General features: G+C 49.9%; 1 protein-coding gene across 1 annotated transcript in view; it reads left to right on the top strand.

Annotated features, from left to right (window-relative positions):
• Positions 1-9496: 9496 nt before the first annotated feature.
• MCRS1 (microspherule protein 1) overlaps positions 9497-24709 on the top strand; it is a 119465-nt gene continuing 104252 nt past the window's right edge. The window contains 2 exon segments of the mRNA XM_029594682.1: positions 9497-9604; positions 9910-10039. Coding sequence (XP_029450542.1) covers positions 10030-10039 — 10 coding nt within the window. The 5' untranslated portion in view covers positions 9497-9604; positions 9910-10029.

The raw sequence follows: 24709 nt of genomic DNA, 5'->3' as shown, positions 1-24709 counted from the left end.
TGGGTCAAAGGGGCCAACTGAAAAGGAAGAACAAGCAATGTCCAATCAGGAAGTTCAACACAGTCAAACAGTAGCTCCAATGACCTATCAAAGCAAAGGTCTTATGCCCTGCAGAATAGCTAAGCTAAACATTATTACAATAGGTCACAGGGTGGCAGTGCAATAAGGGAAACATATAAAACACATTGTGAAGACAGAACATTTTGGCTATTTTTAAACTAATTTTCAGTAGCGGTATGCAAACTTGTTGCAACTGTCCCTTCCCGACGGCTTCACTCCGCCTTTCTTTCCTGGCACCTCCTCTTGCTGTTGATGGACGCCTGGCTGCCGCGGTGTCTGCCTGCCGTCCCCTCCGGCGTCCCTGGACCGGCTTGGGCGCTGCCTCCCGCCATGCTCCGCCTATACCTTAGGGCGCACGCGCCGCGCGGCCCTCACTCTTATTTCCTACTTGGCACGAACCTCAGGGGTGTCCCCCTGTGATGACGTCACACTGCCTGGATATTTAAAGCCTACTTTGTTTGCTAGCCTTTGAGTTAGCAAGGGGATTCCTTACGGATGGGATTCGCTCTCCGTACCCAGCTACTCTGGCTCCAATCTACCATTAGACTCTTAACGCTAATGGGGTACCCGCTCCTCGGGGGCCTCACTTGCTTTTCAGGTCGCTATCAGGAAACCGGTACTCGCTCCTCGAGGGCCCTGACTCGCTGCCTGCTCCTACCTTCTCTTCTGTCTGGAAGGATTCGCTATCTTCAACACCAGTGAGTACTACCATCTTCACCTCAGAGCTGTTCCCTGGAACCAGGTACTTGCTCCTCGAGGGCCTGCCTCTGTTTCAGCCCTGGTGCCATCTCCTATGTGGAACCGCTGTGTGAGTACATCTCCTTCAAACCTCTCTGCTCTCAGGGATCAGGTACTCGCTCCTCGAGGGCCTGCCTCCGTTCCAGCCCTGGTGCCATCTCCTACGTGGAACCGCTGTGTGAGTACATTACCTTCAAGCCTCTCAGCTCTCAGGGATCAGGTACTCGCTCCTCGAGGGCCTGCTCTCCCTATCCTGGAGTTCTTCATACTGGGGCTTTGTGCATATTCCACTGTACTCATTATTCTCAGTTCTTTCCACTACAGCACTGCTACCGGAGGAGTCGCTGTTCCAGCGCCTGAGGCAGGGGTGGATTGGCCTATCGGTGGATCGGGCATCCCCCGGTGGGCCGATCGCTCCAGTCACGTGGTCTGCCATGCGCAGCCTTGACAGAGCTGCGCTCGGCAGACCTCGTGATGTGTCCTGGGCCGGCCTGGGCGGCGAATACCCAGGCCGGTCCGACATCGTGAATCCGCCGCTGGCCTGAGGGATACTAGCCCAGCCGGGTTACTTCAACTACTCACCACTGCCACCTCTGGTGGCTTCACCACAAAAGATCAATCTCTGTGTTTGTATGTCCTCAGCTGAGCCTGACCAGTAGCCCCTCACGGGACCTCCCCCTGTGGGCGTGGTTAGTTGCCACAGTGTCCAAGGTTCCACCCAAACCTCACTAATTATAACAAAACTGCACTAATGTTTTCAAAGAATTTACGGTAAATCGAATATTCAAATATTCCTTTCTGCCTGCGGCCGTCCCTCGCTCCCTCGGCTCAGCGTATCCAGCGTCTTTTATTTATTTTATTTATTTATTTATTTATTTAACAGCTTTTAATATACCGGTGTTCGTGCGAGCACATCGCGCCGGTTTACAATAAACTTGAGAAAGGAGGAAAGTTACAAAAAACAGGGAGCGGGTGATGGAGCAGGCTCGAACAAAGGAGGGGAGGGGGAGATGGGGAGAAAGTTAAAGGAGGAAGGGATAGCCGCTGCCCGGCCCCACAGACCGCGTCCTGCAGCCCTCCTCGTGTCGGCCCCAGAGCCCGCCCCTCGCTGACATCATCAGTGCGACCGGTGAGGGACTTAAAAGATTCAACTCGCCTGCAGTGTCGCGCGCCAAAGGAGCGCCACTAAGGGGCCAGTCCCTTAGTGCGCCCCTTTGCGCTTCCCCTTTGCGCTTCCCCTTTGCGCTTCCCCTTATCCTTTTTCTTAACCATATTTCATCCCCTTCTCCCCCTCTCTTTCCCCTGAAACAAAAGCTTCCGCCCTACCCCGCTCTCTACAAATACCCTCCAACCTACCTCCCACCCATTTCTACTAGCATTTACACCTTTTAAATGCTGCCTACGCTTCTCCCACGCCCCATCCCAACCCTCAAGTACTACCCCCGTATACCCCCGTATACTTAACCCCCCTCATACTAGTCCCATATCCTTCTCACAAAGGAAGCTGATCCCGATTATGGCGTCCCCCCTCACCCAATTCCTCGGCCTTTCCTTGATCTCCCTCATGCTATTCAATGCCCAATCACTGTTGAAAAAAACTCACTTCCTCAACAACCTTCTCCTTGACTACAACCCTGACTTATGTGCCGTCACAGAAACCTGGTTAAAACACACTGACATCTCTCTCCTCAACCAAATGTCTACACGCCCTCTTACCTGTCACTTTGTGAATAGTTAAAGAACCTATTTTTCTTCTACCCTCCTAAGAATTACCTCTCCTTACCCGCCCATATTCCAATCACCTTTTCTCTTCTACTCTCCTCATGAGTTTATCACGTAACACCTGATAAACCACCTATCCCAAGTTGAACAGTTGTCATAATGTTTATCTATTCTAATTTATAGTAAAGCTAAATAATGTTTATCTATGCTTATCTATTCTAAATTATTGTAAAGCCTGTTGCTACGTTACATTACATTGTGAACCGGGGTGATGTTTTTAACGTGCCCCGGTATATAAAAAATTCTTAAATAAATAAATAAATAATACAGATTCTTATGACCTCATCTCTATACCTAGAAAAAAGAAATGTGGAGATGGCATACTTCTCGCTTGCAAAAAAGATCTTAAACTGATCTCACATAAGGTCAACACCCCCCCCCAAATATGAAGTGGGACTCTTTAAATCCCCCTCGCTGGTCCAGCAATCCCATTGTAAATATGTTTTGATTTGTACTTTATTTTAACTAATCATGTTTTGAATTGCATATCACTTGTTCTCTGTAAGTTTAATTTCAACCTTGTTTCAATGTATCCGCCCCTGAGGCAACAGTTCAGTTCTCTGTAAACCGGTGCGATATGTATTCTATACAGGAACATCGCTATATAAAAATTAAAAATAAATAAATATACACTCCCCCAGGACTCCTAGAAAAGGACTCCTCCCCTCTAATCGAATTCTTTGCCAATTCCCTACTCCCTGACCTCCCCACTAACATACTCGGGGACTTTAACCTCCACGTGAACTCACACCCACAATCTGCAGCATGCAAAGCCTTCATCTCTTCTCTCAAAGCCATGGGTTTTACGCAAATCATGCACTCTCCCACCCACAAAGCAGGCCACACTCTAGATCTTATTTTCACAAACTCCAATATCAGCACATAGAACCCCCTTCCTGTTCCCCCATGCCCTGGTCCGACCATTCCATCATAAAAACCACCTTCTCCCTGAGGCAAACCATCCACACCTCCCCTCCACACACACACACACCTTCAAATACCGAAAGTCATGCTTGAGAGATGACTTAATACCTGCTTGCTCCAACATCAGCAATAAAATTGATCTTACTACAGCCGATAATGCAATCTCCTCCTGGTTCAACATCACACTCAACATTGCTGATCATCTTTGCCCTACCGTCACAAAAACTATTAATCCCTCCCAATCCAATAAAAAACCCTGGTACTCCCCGGAACTCAGAGCACTGAATAATCTCCTCAGAAAACTAGAAAGACAATGGCGCAAACATCCCTTACCAACCATGAAAACTTCCTACTACATTGCCATGCACAACTACAGGAACACAATTCAGAAAACGAAACGAGACTATTATGCCCAAAAGATTCACAACCTACAATTTAACCCCAAAGCCCTATTTACCATTGTCTCCAACCTTACTAAATCCCCCTCTACCCTTACTCTGAACTCAGCAACCTCCAACTAATGCAATGACCTAGCCCAATACTTCCAAAACAAAATCTTTGCCATTACTGCTCAATTTCCCCAGGACACCAGCTTCAACAATTTTCATCTCCCAAAACCAACCACGTTTCTCTCAGCACTCGAAACCACGTCCTCCCTGGAAATTGAAAACATATTAAAGAAGATGAAACCCTCCTCCCATCCAGCTGAAACCATCCCACCCAAACTCCTACTTACTATCCCTAATACTATCGCCAAACCCTTATCAGATATACTCAACTGTTCCCTAGAACAAGGCACTGTCCCCACCATTCTAAAACAGGCCATAGTCAAACCTATACTCAAAAAGCCCAATCTGGACCCCTCCATCCTATCCAATTACAGACCCATCTCAAACCTACCCTTCCTCTCTAAACTCCTAGAAAGACTAGTCAACATCCACCTTACTGAATACCTTGATCAACAAAAAATCCTCTCCCCATCCCAATTTGGCTTTTGAAAATACCTCAGAATGGAAACCCTCCTCTTATCCTTTACTGACAATCTACTCAAAGGACCTGACAGTGGTAGCTTCTTTCTTCTAGCCATGCTAGACATCTCAGCCGCATTTGACATGGTCAATCACGATATCCTAATCAACCTCCTTAAAAGCATCGGCATTACTGGTACTGCCCTATGCTGGCTACAATCCACATTACATTAATGTCTAGGGTGACATTACACTGTCACCCTAGATAATCATGAATCTAACCCCATCAGTCTCAACCGTGGTGTCCCCCAAGGCTCCTCTCTTTCCTCTACCCTATTTAACATATATATGCTCCCGCTAGCCAACCTCCTCACCAACCTCGGAATCCCTCACTATATCTATGCTGACGACATTCAAATTCTCAACCCCTTCACTGACTCCATATCGAACGCTCGTCAATCCTGGGACACCTGCCTCTCCGCCATTAATCAGCTCCTCACTAACATGAACCTCGCCCTCAACCCGCAAAAAACTGAACTACTCATCATCTCCTCCAACTCGACCCTCAATGCTCTCTCCCCATCCAAGTCTCCCCACATGCTAGAAACCTTGGAATCATCAAAGATGACCAACTCTCTCTAAAACCTTTCATCAAAGCCACTCTAAAAGAATGCTATTTTAAACTACACACGATTAAGAAATTAAGACCACTATTACACTTCTCTGATTTCCGTACAGTACTTCAATCCACTATTTTCTCTAAAATTGATTACTGTAATTCCCTGCTCCTTGGCCTCCCCACCTTATTCACCAAGCCACTACAACTCCTGCAGAACGCCACAGCCCGAATCCTATCCAACCCACGCAAAAGAGACCACATTACCCCTATTTTGAAAGATCTCCACTGGCTTCCCATCAACGCAAGAATACAATACAAATCCCTTTCCCTCATTCACAAATCCATAATTAATGACAACACACATTGGCTCAAACAACCTTTCCAAATCCACACCTCCAATAGACCGACATGCACCATCCATCAAGGTACCCTACACCTCCCCTCTCCCAGACTCACCAAATTTGCCTCCACAGTGAAAAGAGCTTTCTCTATAGCCGGTCCAACCTTATGGAACTCCATGCCCCACGATCTCCGAACAGAAACTTTCACACTCAAATTAAAAAAACCAAACTAAAACATGGCTGTTTCAACAGGCCTTTACCTAAACTGTCCCCCTGTACTCTCCACCCTTTTTTTCCAACTGCTCTGGAGTTGCCCCTAAATCTCCCTCTCCTGAACTTACTATAGCAGCCCACCCCAACTTGCACCTCAATCTATGTAGTATCATAAGACCAAGTCAAATACCTTCATATGTTATTTATTATTCAAATACCTTCATATGTTATTTTATTCAAATACCTCCATATGTTATTATAAGACCAAGTCAAATACTTTCATATGTTATTTAATGCTATTACTTACCAGATTGTTAATGTTACTTTAATGCTAAGTTAATATGTTTTGCTTCTTTTCCATCAAATATCTTGCCTATGTTCAATTAATGATATTCATATGTTACACTTATGTGTTCTATGTATCAGCTTTGCCTTTTTCTGGCCTGCTGCCTGTTCCCTGCAAACCAGTACGATGTGCATATGGCTATCGGTATATAAAAAATGTTAAATAAATAAATAAAAATATAAATTAATAAATATGCCAGTGGAGCTGAATGGCACGTTGGAGTAGTTTGGATGCAAAAGAGAGGAGAGAGACGGGACGACAGCAGGACAGGCAGGGTCCAGTGAAGTTTTTTTGAGGAGTGGTGTGATCACAGCATGTCTGAAATCAGTGGGAAAAATAGCAGTGGAAAGGATAGAGTAAGGATGTGACAGATGGAGAGGATAATGGCATGGGAGCTAGAACTGAGTGGGAAGAGGTGTCAGAGGGACAGATTGTTAGTGTGGAGGAGGTGAGAAGATGCTCAGTTTCCTCCTCTGTAATTTAAAAAAAGGAAGAAAAGATGGCAAGGCCAAAAAAAGGGGACAAGAATGAAGTAGGAGAGGAAGAGGTGGAGGTGACCAGGTGGAGACCTCGAGATTAATCTTGTGAACTTATCATGGAACTAATGGAGGTTGGAGGCAGAGGCAATTTAAGGAGCAAGGGTGTTGTGGTCCCAGTCGCGGCAGCCGCGACTAGGCCCTTACCTCCTTGGTCCCAGCCCGTCTCCGAGGGTCTGCGGCCTGTTTCGCGGCATCCCCACAGGGGGGACGCCGCCGAGAAGCCCTGCCTGGACGCCTTCTCCCTAGGCGCACGCGCGCAAGCCGCACTTATGAAGGCCGTTTCCCACCACTGAAGGCTCCGCCCTATCCGTGACGTCAGACGCCGCGGCCTATGTACGGCCGCCGCGGAGCCCAGGACTTTGCCTTGCAATGGGGTTCCTTGCAGTTCTCTGTTGCGCCGTGCCCCGGAGTGTGCTATTACGTTAGCGACTCCGTTCCTGCCTGACACTTGTTTCACTTCGTGCCCAAGTCCTGCTTCTGTCTGGCTTGCTTGCAGTAACCTGTTCTGCTTCAGTTCCAGCTTGGTTCCAGTAGTCAGTCCCGCTTCAGCTCCTGTCTGGTTCCAGTAGCCAGTCCCGCTTCAGCTCCTGTCTGGTTCCAGTAGCCAGTCCCGCTTCAGCTCCTGTCTGGTTTCAGTAGCCAGGCCTGCTTCAGCTCCTGTAGCCAGTTCTGCTTCAGTTCCTGCTTGTTTCAGTTCCAGCCTGCTCCAGTTCCTGCCTGACTCCTGACCCTGCCTGCCCGCGCCAGCTCCAGCTTCCGTGATCTCCTAAATCCCAGCGGCCGGGCTCCTACGGGCTCCTCCTGGGGGAGTACCGGCTTCCAGGGTGAATCACCTAAGTCCCAGTGGCTGGGCTCCTACGGGCTCCTCCCGGGGGAGTACCGGCTTCCAGGGTGAAGCTCACTTCCAGCTCCTGCCTGGTATCCGCCTCCTGACCTGTCACTCACTAGAGACTATAATACACCTCTTCTCAGTCTCTCACAGGTCGGCCCAAGGGTCCACTAAACAGCTCACTCACAACAGATTGCAAGGCCATGGACTCGGCCGAGGTACCAGGACCCCAGGATCTTCCTGGGTTGGCTCTGCAGCTACAACAGCAACAACAATACCTGGGTGTCCTGGCTGGATCCGTTGGGCAACTGGCTGCCTGAATGGATGCCCACGATCCTCGTTCTTCGCCTGCTGTGGGTTCGAGACCTGAGGATGCAGCCTCTCCCGTGACTCAGCTGCCGCCGCCTGCTCGCTACGCTGGAGATGCTAGGATCTGCCGTGGGTTCTTGAAACAGTGTTTCGTGCGCTTCTCTCTATTGCCCCAGCAGTTTCCCACGGTGCCTCTTGGTGTGTCAAGCAGCAGGAGGAGCAGTAACAGAAGCTTGGGGTGGGGGGGGGGGGGGCGGTGGAGTAGCTGGTCAGAAGGAAATTGCACTGTGTGTCCTGTCAGCCTGCCTGGGTCTGGGGGTTGCAGAAAGCGGCAAAGAGGAAGAGTGCTGCATTGCAGTAGCTTTGTGTTGGGTAGGTATAAGAGAGGGGCAGAGGTGTCAGCCTGTTTGGAGCTGGAAAAGGTAACCTGAAACAGAGTATTGTGCTGAGGGAGGGAGGAAGGAGGCAGAGAGCAGACTGGATAGAGCATTGAGCTGGGGATGGGGGTATGGGGAAAGGAGGAAACTGGGCAGGGCATTGAGCTGGGGAGGGGGCAGGGAGGAAACTGGACAAAGCATTGAGCAGAGGGAGGGGAAACTGGGCAGGGCAGGGCATGGAGTGGAGGGAGGGGGCACAGGGCAGGAAAGGAACTGAGTATTTAGCTGAGAAAGGGGTAGATCCTGGGAATGGAGGGAGTAAGCTGGCAGTTGAGGCGGGGAGGTAGAGTGAGATGAGTTTGAGCCTGGGGAGGAGAAATGTTGGGGGCTGTGGGGTGTTTCAAGCAGGGTCAGATTTAAAATTGTGGCACCCATAGGCGGAGAACCAGGGGTGGAAGATTTTGACCCCAGAAATCAGACAGCCTTAGAGAGAGTCCCAGTTTGTGGGTACCTTTAGAATTTCGTGACCAAGGCACGTTCCTATGTTGCCTATGCCTGATGTAATTTTACAGTACTCCTGGGGAAATTTGGTATCTTTGAGCAGTAAATCAAATATAATACAAAAAATGAATTATTACCCAAAGGAATTGATTGTATTGTGCTTTGATTTTAAAATATCGATTGTGCGCTGAATATGCTGGAGGCTGGTTGTTTGGACTGTGAGGAGGCAACATTTGTAAATTGTAATTAGTGGTCAACTATTCTGTATTTGGTGGTGGGTGCTCTGTGTTCTGCAAGTGGGATCGAGGTGAGCTAATGTGTTCTGCTAGTTTATAGGGATCGGTAGCAGTCTTGTGCATTGTGGTTTCCCAACAGGAGGAGGAGTATTTTGTAGATCCTGGTGTAATTTTTGTAGTGCTGCTCTTCCATAGGTAGAGTTGTTGCTGTGTGACTCGTGCGTTTTAGTATTGCTATATGACAGGTTTGAGGTTCGCTGCATATGTCTTGAGTGTTTGCCTTTTTGCAGAATTTTGTATTATTTCACAATGTCAATCTGCTTGGTAGTGGAGAGCATTTGTGTTAGCGTTACTTAGACCGCACCAGAATTTAAATTTTTTTTTGTATGGCGAGTTGTACAGGGAAATATCCTGCACTGCCCACTTCCCTTTCTATTGTATGTTTGGTTGTTGGAAAAACACTTAAAGTATTGGAAAACCAGAATCGGGCGGGGGGATGGGGCAGCACAATCATTGTTGTCACAGGGCAGCAAAAAAAATAGCCCTGCCTTCCTCACTTCAACCTCTCTTTATCTCATCGCCTAATTCAGTTCTTCTCACCCTGACTTGATGACATCAATACATAATTGACAGCATCAACCAATAGTAAAACGTTACAGATCCAAGTGGCCAACCAATACAAACGTTGCTTTTATAAACAACAGCTTGAAGCAGAAGGTAAGGAGGAGGGTCGTGTTGCTGATTGGTGGAGCGGGTAGGGTTACGTCATTATCCGAGCGACGGAACACAAGCGGTCAGAGGGCTGTCGGGATTCACAGGGAGGTCAGTTTTAAAGCTCCATTTAGTGGCAGTTGGCAACTGTTATAGTCTGCTTTGCGTAAAATTCATAAAGGTTAGAAAAGAAGGTGCAGGTGAGAATTCTTCCTAAGTGACCCAGAATGGGGATGCTGATCTGGTAGGGAGTGTAGCTGTGGAAAACAGTTTGAACATATTCTCACTAGTAAGAGGTCACCTGCATGCTGTATCCTATTTATGGATCTTTATTTTTGTGGCTTTGTTAGATAATTGTAATAACCTCTGACTACAGGTTAAGATTGTTTGGGTTTTTTATTCTTTTTTCCTCGTAGACATCCACCAAGTGCAGTGCTAGCTTTGCTGAAGGGTTAGTCGCAAGGGCAAGGGATTGGGGGTATATAGTGACTGCCACGGCTCGCTCTGGTCTAATTGCAGAAGAGGCATCAGAAGGGATGGAGAAAGGTAAGTTCAGTGCCATTCCTCTTCAGGTTAGTGATTTCCAAATCTGTCCTCAGGGCAGGGCCGGTGCTAGGCTTTTTGCTGCCCCATGCGAACAGTGCTTATGCTGCCCCATGCGAACAGTGCTTATGCTGCCCCATCCCCCTGCCAGATTCTGTTTCCTAAGACTTGTTTAAGCATTTTTTCCCAATAACAAAACATACAATAGAAAGGAAAGTGGGCAGCGCAGGGCCCTGTACAACTCACCATACCAAAAAAAAAAAAATTCAAATTCTGGTGTCGTCTAAGCAACAGTATCACAAATGTTCTCCATTACCAGGCATGAAATAATACAAAATTCTGCAAAAAGAAGACAAACACGCCATATGTAGCCAACCTCAAACCTGCCATATCATAGCAATACTAAGTTGCAGGATTCACACAGCAACAACTCTACCAATGGAAGAGCAGCACTGCAAAATTTACACCAGGATCTACAAAATAATACTCCTCCTGTTGGGAAAACAAAATGCACAAGACTGCTACAGATCCCTATACACTAGCAGAATACATCATCTCACGTCAATCACACTTGCAGAACACAGAGATACCATCACCAAATACAGAATAGTTGACCACTAATTACAATTTCCCTGAATGTACCAGGATCAGTCCAGACTGCTGGGTTATGCCTCCCTTCCAGCAGATGGAGTCAGAGAAAAGCTGAAAAGCACCCCCATATAACCCGGTGTGCCATCTGCGATCCTTCAGTATTCTGTGGCTCCAGCAGATGATAGGATGGCATAACCTGCGGTCCTGATCCTTTCAGAAAATTATTGTTGGGTTACTAAATTATAGTCAGTGCTTTACTGATTATTCCTTTGGCTAGTTCAACATGCTGTAAGTTTAAAAAAAAAAAAAAAAAAAATGTTTGCGCATTGGTTAAGGGCAGGCAAGGCAGGGCAGTGCCTTACAGTCTCTATACCCGGAGCTTTGTCCCTTTCCCAGTGAGTTTGGTGGGGGAGATTTACCGGTGGGCTGGCCCCTCTCCTCCCCCCCCCCCCCCCCTCCTATACAGATCCAGAGACGAGTCATTCCTCTTGGGGGTGCTAGTGCCTGTATAGTGGAGGCAGGGAGGGTGATTCCCCTGCTCGGTGGCTGACATAAAAAAAAAAAATCACATTAACAGGTAGATTTTACAGTGCTCTCTACCTTTTTAGTCAGCCCCAGCCTGCCGATCTTCTCCCGGGTCTCCGGCAGGGGTGGATTTCTTCACCTGGTTGCAGCTGTATTTTCGCGCATTTTTTTTAATGCCGTGTGGGTCTCCTTGTGCAGCATTTGGGGAGCCGGTCTACCGACTCTCCTGCGAAGGCTTTTGCTCCTGATGTATTCCCGGGGGCGAGGGGCATTCGCCAGGGCCGATTTCGGGATAAAAACGGCTCTGCCGCGATCGCGCGGCTTGGGAAACAGGCAGGCAACCCGGGGACAGAGTACTCCTCCCTCCCTCGGTACATCGGGAGCTGTGGTCATCTTGCCTGACCATGATATGCAGAGCTCGGAGGGAGGAGATTCCCTGCCCTCAGAGGCACCGGGGATTGCAGCCTACTGTAGCTCCTCCTTCTGCATTGACTCAGGATTCCGCTTCTCCCTTGGGGGGGCCCTTAAAGCGACAGCACCCTTTTTCGTTTGTATTACTAATGCACAAAGCTTATTTAGAAGCAGAAATTGATTGGGAAGAGCAGCTCCCCCCTCCGGCTAAGGTTTTTTATCAAACGGAGGGCCAGAGTGGGGCTGGACTGCGGCTCCCACGTCCGGTTCCAGATGCAGGTCTCCCAATACCCTCCTATCCTTTGGATCCCATGGTCCCAGACCCTTCCCTAGGGGATGTGAGTGCTGATGTAGAGGGGGCCGCCCCCTGGAGGGGGGTGATCCGTTTGTTCCGTAAAGAGGAACTGGACCCGTTAATCTTGCACGTGCTTCAGGAGCTGGAGATTCTGGCTCTGCAACAGGTGATGGATTCTTCTTCGAGAGACTCTGTTTTATCTGGACTTCGCGGTCCGCCTCAGAGCTTTCCTTTTTCATCCAAAGTTTTTCCAAATTGTGTCCCAGGAATGGGATGCACTGGGGGCATCTTTGCGAGTTAGCAGAGCTATGGAAAAGCTTTATCTGCTCCCGAGTGAGTTATTAGAGCTCCTCAGAGTTCCAAAGGTGGACTCTGCAGTCACGATTCCGGTCATAGAGGGGACAGCTCTCAAGGATCTTCAAGATAGAAAATTGGAAGTTTTACTCAAGCAGATTTTTGAGGTTTCCGCCTTAGGTGTACGGGCTGCCGTTTGTAGCAGCCTTATGCAGAGAGCTACCCTCCGCTGGATTCAGTAGATGCTCACATCTCAGGAGCTTCCTCCTGAGGAGACCGTGCAGGCTAACTGTATGGAATCAGCAGTAGCCTATACAGTGGATGTGCTGTACGATCTACTCCGCACTTCTGCACGTACCATGTCCTCGGCTGTGTCCGTGAGGCAGCTATTATGGCTCTGGAATTGGTCTGCCGATGCTTCTTCTAAGTAGCGATTAGGTTCCTTTCCTTTTAAGGGGAAGCTATTGGTTGGAGACGAGTTGGAACAACTTGTTAAGGACTTGAGGGACAACAAGGTTTACAAGCTCCCAGAAGGCAAGCCCAGACCAGCTCGTGCGTTCGGGGCCGTTTTCGGGGACAGCGCTGTCTCCAGTCCGGCAGGGGCTCTTCCTTTGCTCCTTGGCAAACTTCGCCCTGGTCTCAGGCATGGGCGCATTCCTTTCGAGGCAAACAGCCTCCACGCTCCGGGAGCTCTCCTAGTTTCGCTGCCAACAAAGCTACCCAATGAAGGTGTGCCGACCTATTCCTCCGTTCCGGAGGTCAGGGGACGGCTCTCCCTGTTTCGAGAGGAATGGGTCAAGATCACCTCTGATCAGTGGGTGCTAGATATTGTAAATCACAGTTACGCTTTGGATTTTGTTCGGCCGCTTCGGGACCTGTTTCTAGTCTCTCCCTGTGGGTCGCAGGCAAAACGGCACGTAGTGCTTCAGACTCTGTCGTGGTTTGAAAGCGCTGGGAGCGATTGTTGCAGTTCTGCCGGCTGAGCGTCGGACTGGTCGTTATTCCATTTACTTCGTAGTCCGCAAAAAGGAAGGATCGTTCTGGCCAATATTAGATTTAAAGATGGTCAACAGAGCGTTGCAGGTACCTCGGTTTCGGATGGAGACGTTGAGATCCGTCTTTGCAGCTGTCCACACGGGCGAGTTTTTGGCTTCTTTGGATTTGACGGAAGCTTACCTACACATAGGAATCCAGCAGCACCTTCAGAGGTTCCTGAGGTTCGTGGTTTTGGGGGAGCATTATCAGTTTTGAGCCCTCCCTTTCAGGCTAGCTACAGCTCCTCGAGTCTTCACCAAGGTAATGGTGGTAGTGGCGGCGAGCCTTCGTCGGGACGGCATTTTAGTTAATCCCTACCTGGACGACTGGCTCATCTGGGCAAAGTCGGAGGAACTTTGCACAGCAGTGTTACGGTTGGTTTTGCACCGGCTGCATTCCCTCGGTTGGGTTGTCAATTACACCAAGAGCCAGCTGTCCTGTTCCAGGTGCTGGAGTTCCTGGGCGCACAATTCGACACGAAGGTGGGCAAGGTTTCACTGCCTCGGGGGAGGATGGAGAAGTTGATGTCTCAGATTCTACGCCTGCTGCACCTTCCTTTACCCACGGCGTGGGATTATTTGCAGGTTCTTGGTTCTATGGTGTCTACCCTGGAGTTGGTTCCGTGGGCCTTTGCTCATATCAGACCTTTGCAGAGGGCCTTGCTTTCCCATTGGGACCCTAAGTTGGAGGAGTTCCATCTGCCCTTGCTGTTGCTGGAACTGGCCAGGTCCAGCCTGGATTGGTAATTGGTCCCGGATCACTTGCTTCAGGGCATAGAATTGGACAATCCCCGATGGATAGTCGTGACGATGGATGCCAGCCTGACCGGTTGGGGGGCAGTCTGTCAGTCGCATTCAGCACAGGGTCAATGGACCCTTCAGCAAGCCAGCTGGTCTATAAATCTTTGGAAACCAGAGCAGTACGCCTAGCGTTGCGACACTTTCTGCTGCTTGTCCGAAACCAGGTAGTAAGGATCTTCTCAAACAATGCGACCACCGTGGCGTACATAAACTGGCAAGGGGGGGACAAAGAGTTAGCCGGTGGCCTCCGTCGTGGACAAATTGATGGCCTAGGCGGAAATCCATCTGACCTGCTTAGCTGCATCCCACATTGCTGGGGTAGACAACGTTCAGGCAGACTTCCTCAGTCAACAGCGGCTAGATCCCGGGGAATGGGAACTGCCCTCGGGGCGATGAGGTTGGTGACTCGCCGCTGGGGGATGCCCCGGCTTGATCTAATGGCGACTTGACTGAATGCCAAGGTGGCTCGCTTCTTTAGTCGCAGATGGGAGCACGGAGCAGAAGGGGTGGATGCCCTGTCCTCCCATGGCCTCCAGACATTCTCCTCTGTGTTACCTCCTTGGCCGTTGGTGGGGAAGGTTCTAAGATGCATAGAATCCCACCGAGGACCGGTCATTCTGGTGGCTCCGGAGTGGCCTCGAAGGGCGTGGTTTGCAGATCTAATCAACCTAGCGGTGGATGGTCCTCTGTGTCTGGGTCATCTACCACACCTTCTGCATCAAGGTCCAGTATATGTCGATCAGGCGGCTTGGCTTATGAGAGGAGGCAATTGAGAAAGAAGGGCTATCCGGAGGCAGTGATTACCACCCTTTTGTGGGCTCGAAAGACATCTACCTCTCTCGTTTATTCTCGAGTTTGGAAGGTGTTTGATTCCTGGTGCAGTGGGTTGCACGTGTCGCCACGGAAGGCCTCTATCTTTCATGTTCTTGCAGGAAGGTTTGAAGAAAGGACTGGCGTATAGCTCCCTCAGGGTCCAGGTAGCAGCGTTAGGTTCCTTGAGAGGTAAGGTTGATGGTACTTCCATTGCAGGACATCCGGACGTCGTTAGTTTCCTGAAGGAGCCAAGCATTTGCACCCGCAGTGAGGTCAGTTTGTCCCTCTTGGAGTTTGAACTTGGTGCTTCGGGGGCTCTGTGGTTCTCCCTTCGAGCCTATTAAACGAGCCACGTTGAAGGACTTAACGCTTAAGGCGGTGTTTCTAGTGGCTATCATTTCAGCTAGATGTTTCGGAGCTTCAGGCATTATCTTTCAGAGAGCCTTTTCATGTGTATCACGGTTTCTGGGGTTTTGCTCAGGACGGTACCTTCTTTTCTACCTAAGGTGGTTTCGGCGTTTCACGTCAACCAAATAGTGGAGTTACCAGCCTTTCCAGAGGTGGATTCTGGCTCTCCTCAGTCTCGGGACTTGCGGAAACTCGACGTTCGCAGGATCCTTATGCAGTAATTGGAGGTGACTAATGTCTTCCGGTTGTCAAATCATCTTTTTGTCTTGTGGAGTGGTCCTAAGAAAGGGTGTAAGGCTTCCAAGACGACTGTTGCCCGCTGGTTGAAAGAAGCCATTGCTTCGGCATACATATGTCATGGGCGTCCAGTTCCTGATGGTCTTAAGGCTCATTCCATCAGGTCGCAGGCGTCGTCGTGGGTGGAAAGCCAATGTGTATCGCCTCAAGAGATTTGCAGGGCAGCTACTTGGAAGTCCCTGCACACGTTTGCTAAGCATTACCGGTTAGATGTTCGGGATCTGGCTATGGATTCGTTTGGCAGCAGTGTGCTTCGAGCGGGTCCCGCCCCATTTAAGACAGCCTGGATACATCCCAGCAGTCTGGACTGATCCTGGTACATACAGGGAAAGGAAAATTGGTTCTTACCTGCTAATTTTCGTTCCTGTAATACCAAGGATCAGTCCAGACGCCCGCCCAAGGGATGCTAGACAGGAGAGTCCGCTCAGCTGATTGTTTATTCTCTTTGAAGAACATTCCTTTTTTCCCCACAGTGTTGAGCACCTATGTTACCACATGGTTATTTATTCACAAGTTATATTGATTACAAGGTTCTCGTGTTGATCTAGTCTTTGGTTGCTAAATTTACTTCATTCTGCTTTGATATTGATTCTACTGAAGGATCGCAGGTGGCACACCGGGTTATATGGGGGGTGCTTTTCAGCTTTTCTCTGACTCCATCTGCTGGAAGGGAGGCATAACCCAGCAGTCTGGACTGATCCTTGGTACTACAGGAACGAAAATTAGTAGGTAAGAACCAATTTTCCTTTACAAATGTTGCCTTGTCACAGTCCAAACAGACAGTTTCCAGCACATTCAGTGCACAATCAATATTTTAAAATCAAAGCACAATACAATCATTCCCTTTGAGTAATAATTCATTTTTTGTATTATATCTGATATCAGATGCCAAATTCCCCCAGGAGTACTGTAAAATTACATCAGACATAGGCAACATAGGAACGTGCCTTGGTCACCAAATTCTAAAGGTACCACAAACTGGGACTCCCTCTGTGGCTGTTTGATTTCTGGGGATAAAATCTTCCACCTCTGATTCTTTGCCTATGGGTGCCATAATTTTAATTCCTGTACATACTCAGATCATTTCAGACCAGTGGGTTATGCATCCCTACTAGCAGATGGAGTCAGAGACAAAACTTTGGACACTGCTACATAAGAGAGAGTGCCACCTGCAGTCCCTCAGTATCTCTCTGACTCCAGCAGACAGTAGAGATGCATTAAAAAAAAAAAAAAAATGGGTGCCATAATTTTAAATCTGACCCTGCTTGAAACACCCCACAGCCCCCAACATTTCTTCTCCCTAGGCTCAAACTCATCTTACTCTACCTCCCCCACCTCAACGTCCAGTTTATGCCCCCCATTCCCAGGCTCTTCCCTTCCCTCAGCTAAATACCCAGTTCCCTGTATGTACCCGGATCAGTCCAGACTCCTGGGTTTTGACCCCCCATCCCTAGCAGATGGAGAAGTTTTCAAAACAAAACTCTGCCTTATATAGGATGGTGCCACCTACAGTCTGACAGAGAGGTCCCATTCCTCTGTTTAAATTTTATTTCCTTAAATTGTCGTTTGTTTACCTTGCCAGCACAGGTTTTTCTTGTTGCTGCTGACAGCCTCCGGGGGGTGATTTCTGTGCCGGCTCTGTCCCATCCCCCCCCCACTCGATGCTGCGTCCGATGCGATGTTGTGCCTGTGGAGAGCCCGGATCGCGGCTCTCCCGGGAAGACCTATGTGTGAGATGCCTCCCCGGTGAAGAGGGTACCTCAAGAGCAGCGGGGCATTCTGCTTCGCCCGCTCGAGCGCGCATGCCCTCGGAGAGATCGGCCCCGTTCCCGTCCAACGCGGGAATGGCGACTATTTTGTCTCCTGCACTGCCTGCTCCGACACAGCCAGATTCAGCTGCAGACTGCAAATGTTTTCCCTCACAGCCGATTTTGACTCCCGCGATTCTCCCAGATACAGACGCACCATCGGGGCAATTTCCTGCGGTCCCGCCACCTGCTCCTCCAGAGCCTTTCTCTGCAGAGTTTATTCTTTTGCTCCATAATTCCTATTTAGCAAGGATGGACCCAGTGTCAGCCCCCCCCCCAAGGTAATTAGGCTGGATGAGTCTGGGAATGTTATGGCACCCACTCCTCAAGCACCAGGAGTTTCCCTGGGGTCCCCCAAGCACCAGGGGTACCACAGGGGTCCTCCCGGGTATGGATGGTTTCTCACCCTCTCATTTCCAATCCACCACATCAGGACCCTGCTATTGATCCAAACCTGGATGATCCAACTAGAAGGGGCTGATCCCCGGGTGTTGTGATTTTTTTCAGAGGGATGAGTTAGATCCTCTTATCCCCCATGTACTGGACGAACTGGATATTGAGGCCCCACAAGACGCTACAGGGCCCAATCCGACGGCAAGGAAGGGTGATCCCGTCCTGGCGGGCCTTCGCCCACCAGCTAAGACATTTCCTTTTCATCCCATGCTCCTTCAGTTGTTGTCCAGGGAGTAGGATGCTCCGGAGGCTTCTCTGAGGGTCGGCAGAGCGATGGAGAAGTTGTACCCACTCCTTGAAGACTCCTTGGATTTCCTCAGGGTCCCCAAGGTGGATGCGTCAGTGTCGGCGGTCACAAAAAGAACGACCATTCCAGTCACTGGGGGCGCAGCTCTGCGAGATATGCAGAATCGTAAGCTCGAGGTATACCTAAAGAGAGTCTGAGGTGTCAGCTTTGGGTGTCAGAGCGGCTGTCTGTAGCTCTCTTATGCAAAGAGCAGGCCTCAGATGGGTACAACAGCTGCTCAGTACTCAAGAGCTACCTCCAGGGGAGGCGTAGCAGGTGGAACGCTTGGAAGCGGTAATAGTTTATGGAGCAGATGCGTTCTATGACCTTCTCCAGTTGCTGGCCCGATCTATGGTCTCTGCAATCTCGGCTAGACACCTGCTTTGGCTCCACAACTGGTCAGCTGATTCTTCCTCCAAGTCTCAGCTGGGCTCCCTGCCATTCAAAGGAAAGTTGCTGTTTGGGGAGGAGCTGGACCAGCTCATCAAGTCCCTTGGTGAGAATAAGGTACACAAGTTACCCGAGGATTGTCCTCCGAGTTCCAGGACATTCAGTGCTACTCGTACCCATTTCCGGGGACAATGTCGCTTTTGGCAATCACAACCAGTTTCACAGAGGACGCTCTCCTCCAGGTCGCAGTCTTGGTCCCATTCCTTTCGGGGACGAAGACCAATCAAGGATAATCCCTCACAAGGGACTCCCTCCAAGCCCTCCCAATGAAATATTGCCGGTCCACTCTTTGACCCCCAGGATAGGGGGACGGCTGTCTCTCTTCTACGAGGAGTGGGTCAAAATCACCTCAGACCAATGGGTCCTGGATATTCTACAACACGGCTACGCTTTAGAATTTGCTCGGCCCCTAAGAGACAGGTTTGTCTTCTCCCCTTGTGGACCAGTGAAGAAACAATGCATAGTTCGCCAGTTACTTGATCGTCTCCTGGACTTAGGGGCCATTCCTCCGGTGCCCTTGGCGCAACAAGGGTAGGCCATTATTCCATCTACTTCATAGTTCCCAAGAAGGAAAGGTCTTTTTGTCCAATCCTTGATTTCAAGATGGTCAACAGGGCCCTTAGAATTCCACATTTCCGGATGGCAACATTGCGCTCTGTGATAGCAGCGGTACACGAAGGGGAATTCCTAGCTTCCTTGGACTTGACAGATGCCTATCTACACATCCTTTTACTGAAAGATCACCAGTGCTTTCTCCGCTTCAAGATCCTCAGCCAGCATTTTCAGTTTCAGGCTCTGCCCTTTGGTCTGGCGACTGCACCGCGCACATTCACCAAGGTGATGGTTGTTGTTGTGGCAGCTCTATGGAAGGAAGGGATCCTAGTGCACCCCTACCTGGACGACTGGCTCATCCGAGCAAAGTCCAGGGATCTGTGCCAACGAGCGGTCGACAGTCCTTTATCTTCTCTGCTTGCTTGGATGGGTTATCAACCTTGCCAAGAGCAGTCTTACGCCCTAGCAAATGATAGACTTCCTAGGAGCACATTTCAGTACCAGGCTGGGCAAGGTCTTCCTTCGGGACCGGGCGCAATCTCTACTGGCTCAGGTTCAGTGCTTCAGTTGCTTTCCGCTTCCCACAGCATGGGACTATCTCCAGGTACTGGGCTCTATGGCTTCAACTCTAGATTTAGTTCCTTGGGCCTTCGCACATCTGCGTCCTCTACAGTGTGCATTGCTCTCTCGCTGGAAGCCAGTATCTTGGGAGTTTCAAGCATGGCTCCCGCTGCCGGACTCGGCCAGGGACAGCCTGCTCAGCCTGGATCACTTATTGCAGGGAGTGGACTTAAGAGGTTCCCTAGTGGGTGATCGTCACCACAGATGCCAGCCTCTCCGGCTGGGGGGGCGGTGTGCGAGAGGCTGTAGACTCAGGGTCAATGGATGCCCTTGCAAGCGCAATGGCCGATCAGTCACCTGGAAACCAGAGCAGTTCATCTCGCGTTGCAGCGTTTCCTCCCCCTAGTCCAGGGGCGAGCGGTGCGAATACTCTCCGACAACGCGACGACAGTAGTGTATATCAACCGTCAGGGAGGAACAAGGAGCCGTCATGTATCCCAGGAGATGGACAAGTTGATGGTGTGGGCGGAGCTTCACCTCACCAGGCTAGCGTCTTCCCACATCGCGGGAGTGGACAATGTTCAGGCAGACTTCTTAAGCCGTCAACGCTCAGATCCCGGAGAGTGGGAACTGTCAGAAGCAGTGCAGCTGCTCTTCCGACTATGGGGAACCCCCCATCTAGACCTCATGGCCACTCAACAGAATGCGAAAGCCCCGCGCTTCTTCAGTTGCAGAAGAGAGCACGGCACGGAAGGAGTGGATGCTCTAGTCCTCCCATGGCCACAAAACTTTCCACTCTATGTTTCCGCCATGGCCCCTGGTGGGAAAAGTGATTCGAAGAATAGAAGTCCACCAAGGGCCAGCAATCCTCATGGCACTGGAGTGGCCCCACAGACCGTGGTTTGCAGACTTAGTCAACATGGCACTGGAAGGACCTCTTCGGCTGGGGCATCTACTGAACCTCCTACGTCAGGGGCCGGTATTTTTCGACCGGGCAGATTACGTCTGTCTTGCGGCCTGGCTTTTGAAAGGCACAGACTGAGAAGATGAGGTTACCCAGATGCTGCTGTTTCCACCCTCCTCAAAGCCCGAAAAACGTCTACATCCATCGCATATGTGCGAGTCTGGAAAGTATTTGAGACCTGGTGTGACTCCGTGCATGTTTCTCCACGTCGTGCTTTGGTAGCCAACATTCTCTCCTTTTTATAACAAGGCCTGGAGAAAGGCTTGGCCTACAATTCCCTGAGGGTCCAGGGGGCGGCCCTTGGTTCCCCACGTGGATGGAGCTCCTCTCTCATCTTATCCTGACATTATATGATTTTTGCGGGGAGTGAAGCACATAAAACCACCGGTTCACAGTTTGTGTCCCTCTTGGAGCCTGAATTTGGTCCTCCAGATTCTCACCGGTCTGCCTTTCGAGCCACTGGCAAGAGCTACCGTCAAGGATCTCACACTCAAGATGGTTTTCCTGGTAACTACCTGTTCGGAGGATCTCTGAACTACAAGCTCTGTTGTGTAGGGAGCCCTACCTCCGTTTCTCAGATTCTGGAGTATCTTTGTGCACGGTACCTTCTTTCCTGCCTAAGGTAGTCTCCGCTTTTCATGTGAATCAAACGGTGGATCGTCCATCTTTTCCGGTCGAAGAATCCAGAGAACTTCGACTCTGTTAAGCGCATCCTCATTCACTATTTGGAGGTTACTAATGATTTCCGCTTAGCGGTCCACCTCTTTGTCCTTTGGAGTGGTCCCAACAGAGGAAACAAGGCTTCTAAAACCACCATTGCTCGTTGGCTAAAGGAAGCAATCTCTTCAGTGTGCATCGGTGCGGGTCGCTCACATCCGGATGGCATCAAAGCTCATTCGCGTCGTGCTCAAGCGGCCTCCTGGGCAGAAAGCCGGGCCGTCTCTCCACAGGAGATATGCAGAGCAGCTACCTGGAAATTGTTGCATACGTTTGTACGTCATTATTGCTTGAATGTACAACCACCGGTGTTTGGTTCTTTTGGTGCTCAAGTCATTTTTGCTGGGCTATCCGGGGCCCTCCCTTTGTAGGAAGCTTTGGTATATCCCACTGTCTGGACTGATCCGGGTACGTACAGGGAAAAGAAAATTATTCCTTACCTGCTAATTTTCATTCTTGTAGTTCCACGGATCAGTCCAGACGCCCTTCCTAAGGATCTATGGGATAGGGATTGTTCTTAGCTTGACTGCTTAATTCACTTGTGATGTTATGTGACTCATAGTTCATTTTTGCAAGTTTTTGACTCAGTTCTACATGTTTAAAGTTAAAAAGAATTCAGTGTTACTTGATCCATTCAATGTTCCTTGCTTGCTTTGATATTCTTTATACTGAGGGGCACAGAGGGCGCGCCAACCTATTAGTTTTTGCTCTGACTCCATCTGCTGGAAGGGGGACATAACCCACTGTCTGGATTGATCCGTGGTACAACAGGAACGAAAATTAGCAGGTAAAGAATAATTTTCTTTTTGATTTTCTTTCATTTTCTGTCAGTGTCACCGGCACTGCAGCTCTCTTCCTTCCCTGACTTGGCGCTTGGGCAGACCGTGATTATTTTTTACAGAATTGAATTTTAGCTTTCTCAGGCCCGCTGCCCAATGCTGTGCTTGTCTGCGTGCCTCGCATGTGGCTCGGCCCGCATGCGTCTTTCTCGGGAGGGGCTGTGCTCGGCGTGTCTTCCTGGAAGAGGGGGATCCTCCAGGGCCGCGAAAATGGTTAAAGGCAAGGCTGCCCGAACTCCTTCAGTGTTAGCTGCACTGAGATCAGCTGAGGCAGATCCGTTCCTGCTGCGCGTGGGAACAGGCCATTTTGGAATCCTTTAGATCAGCGACTCGTGCAGCTATGGGAGAGGGGATTCTCCCTCCTCCTTTCTCTCCTCAGCCAGGGTTTCCTGGAGGGAGCAAACCTTTACAGCCTCTCTCAACTGCAACAGAGGATAGCCCTGAGGGGGCTTCTGACTCCTCCTCCTCTTCCTCCTTCTCCTCTGAGTTTATTTTATTTCTCCATAAGGCTTTTAAAGCCAGGAGGGAAGGGAAGCTGCAGGCTGGGGGTAAAACTTCCTCTAGTGGTCTTAAGTCTCTTTCTCGAAAGCAGTCTTAAGTCTAAGGGAATCTCTGGGTCCTCCAAAGCTAAGCGCCCTTTGTGTACAGGGGCTCATCAGACTGATACGGGCCCAGGACCCGCAGGGCAAGCCTCCGATGGGGGTGGATACAGACCTGATCAACATCCCCAGGATCCAGCATGAGGCTCTCACATTGTGGAAGGAGACGACCCTAAGGTGGTGAGTCTGTTTAGGAGGGAGGAGTTGGCTCCGCTTATCCCTGCCATACTTTGAGAGCTAGACATAGATGGGCCACCAGAGGAGTCCAGGCTAGGGGCGATGGACCCAGTGTTGTTGGATCTGAGGGGCCTGGCTACTTCCTTTCCTTTTCATTTTTCTGCCACGGACTTGCTATATAGAGAATGGGATACCCCGGATCTGGGATTGAAAGTTAGCAAGGCTATGGATAAACTATATCCTCTTCCGGAGGAAGTAATTGACATACTGCTGGTGCCCATGGTGGACACGGCAGTGTCCGCAGTCACCAAAAAGACCACAATCCCGGCTACAGCCCTGAAGGACCTGCAGGATAGAAAGTTGGAGCTGCAGCTCAAGAAAATTTTTGAAGTCTCGGCACTGGGAGTGCGGGCAGCTATGTGCAGCAATTTTGCCTTACGAGCGGGCCTTCGCTGGGTTCAGCAGTTAGTCTAATGAAGGTCTTTCCGATGCAGAAGCACAGCAAGCAGGGCGTCTGGAAGCCTCGATCGCTTATAGTGTGGATGCACTTTATGATCTGTTACGGACTTCGGCCAGATCCATGGTGTCGGCAGTCTTGGCTCATCGACTCCTGTGGTTAAGAAACTGGTCGGCGGATATTTCCTCCAAGGCTCAGCTGGGGTCGTTGTCTTTCAGGGGTAAATTGCTTTTTGGCAAGGACCTCGAGGATATGATTCAGTCCCTGGGGGAGAACAAGGTTCACAGACTGCCAGAGGATAGGTCCAAGTCGAGGAGCTCCTTTTCTTCATGGTCTCGATTCAGAGGGAATCAGAGATTTTGTCCGTCCAGAGCGCCAGCTTCTTCCTTTCGGTAAGCGTCTGGTCGCCAACAGTCCTGGTCTCAGCCCTTTCGTGGCCGACGCTTTGGCAGAACTGGGGCTACCCAGTCCGCATTTGGGGCCAAGTCTTCCCAATGAAGGGACGCTGACCCATTCCTCAGTTCCAGCTGTTGGGGACAGATTGTCCCTGTTTTACGAGGAATGGGTCAAGGTGACGTCGGACCACTGGGTCCTTACTGTGATAAATCAAGGCTATGCTTTAGATCTTGCACACCGCCTTCCGGAGCGGTTTCTGGTCCCCCCATGTGGTTACGAAGAGAAATAACAGGCAGTACAAGATACCTTGCAAAGCCTTCTGCAACTTTGCGCCATCACCCTGATTCCTCAGGCGGAGCAGTGAAAAGGGCGTTTTTCCATTTACTTCGTAGTCTCCAAAAAAGAGGGGTCCTTCTGACCCATTGTGGATTTGAAGCACGTAAACCGCTGCCTTAGAGTGCCACGTTTTCGCATGGAGACATTACGATCAGTCATTGCCATGGTAAGAAAAGGAGAGTTTCTGGCATCACTGGACCTAACGGAAGCATATCTTCACATAGGCATTTGGGCCGACCACCAGAAGTTTCTGAGGTTCTCGGTGATGGGTCGCCATTTTCAGTTTCAAGCTTTGCCCTTTGGTCTTGCCACCTCGCCCAGAAAGTTTACCAAGGTAATGGTTGTGGTGGTGGCTCATCTGCGCAGAGAGCGGTTCCTGGTGCATCCATACCTGGACGACTGGCTAATTCGGGCAAAGTCAGTCGCTCAGCCAATTGGCAATTCACAAAGTGCTTCAACTCTTGTGATCACTGGGTTGGGTGATCAACTTAGCCAAGAGCCGACTGGTGCCTACCCAGTCTTTGGAGTTTTTGAGAACTCTATTTGACACCCAACAGGGGAAGAGTGTTCCTTACCTCGGACCATCTCCCCAGAGTGCGGGATTATTTG

Source organism: Rhinatrema bivittatum, chromosome 3 (genome assembly GCF_901001135.1).
Source record: "Rhinatrema bivittatum chromosome 3, aRhiBiv1.1, whole genome shotgun sequence".
Taxonomy (NCBI): domain Eukaryota; kingdom Metazoa; phylum Chordata; class Amphibia; order Gymnophiona; family Rhinatrematidae; genus Rhinatrema; species Rhinatrema bivittatum.
The sequence above is the reverse complement of the archived record's forward strand: the minus strand, read 5'-3'. Positions and strand labels throughout refer to the sequence as shown.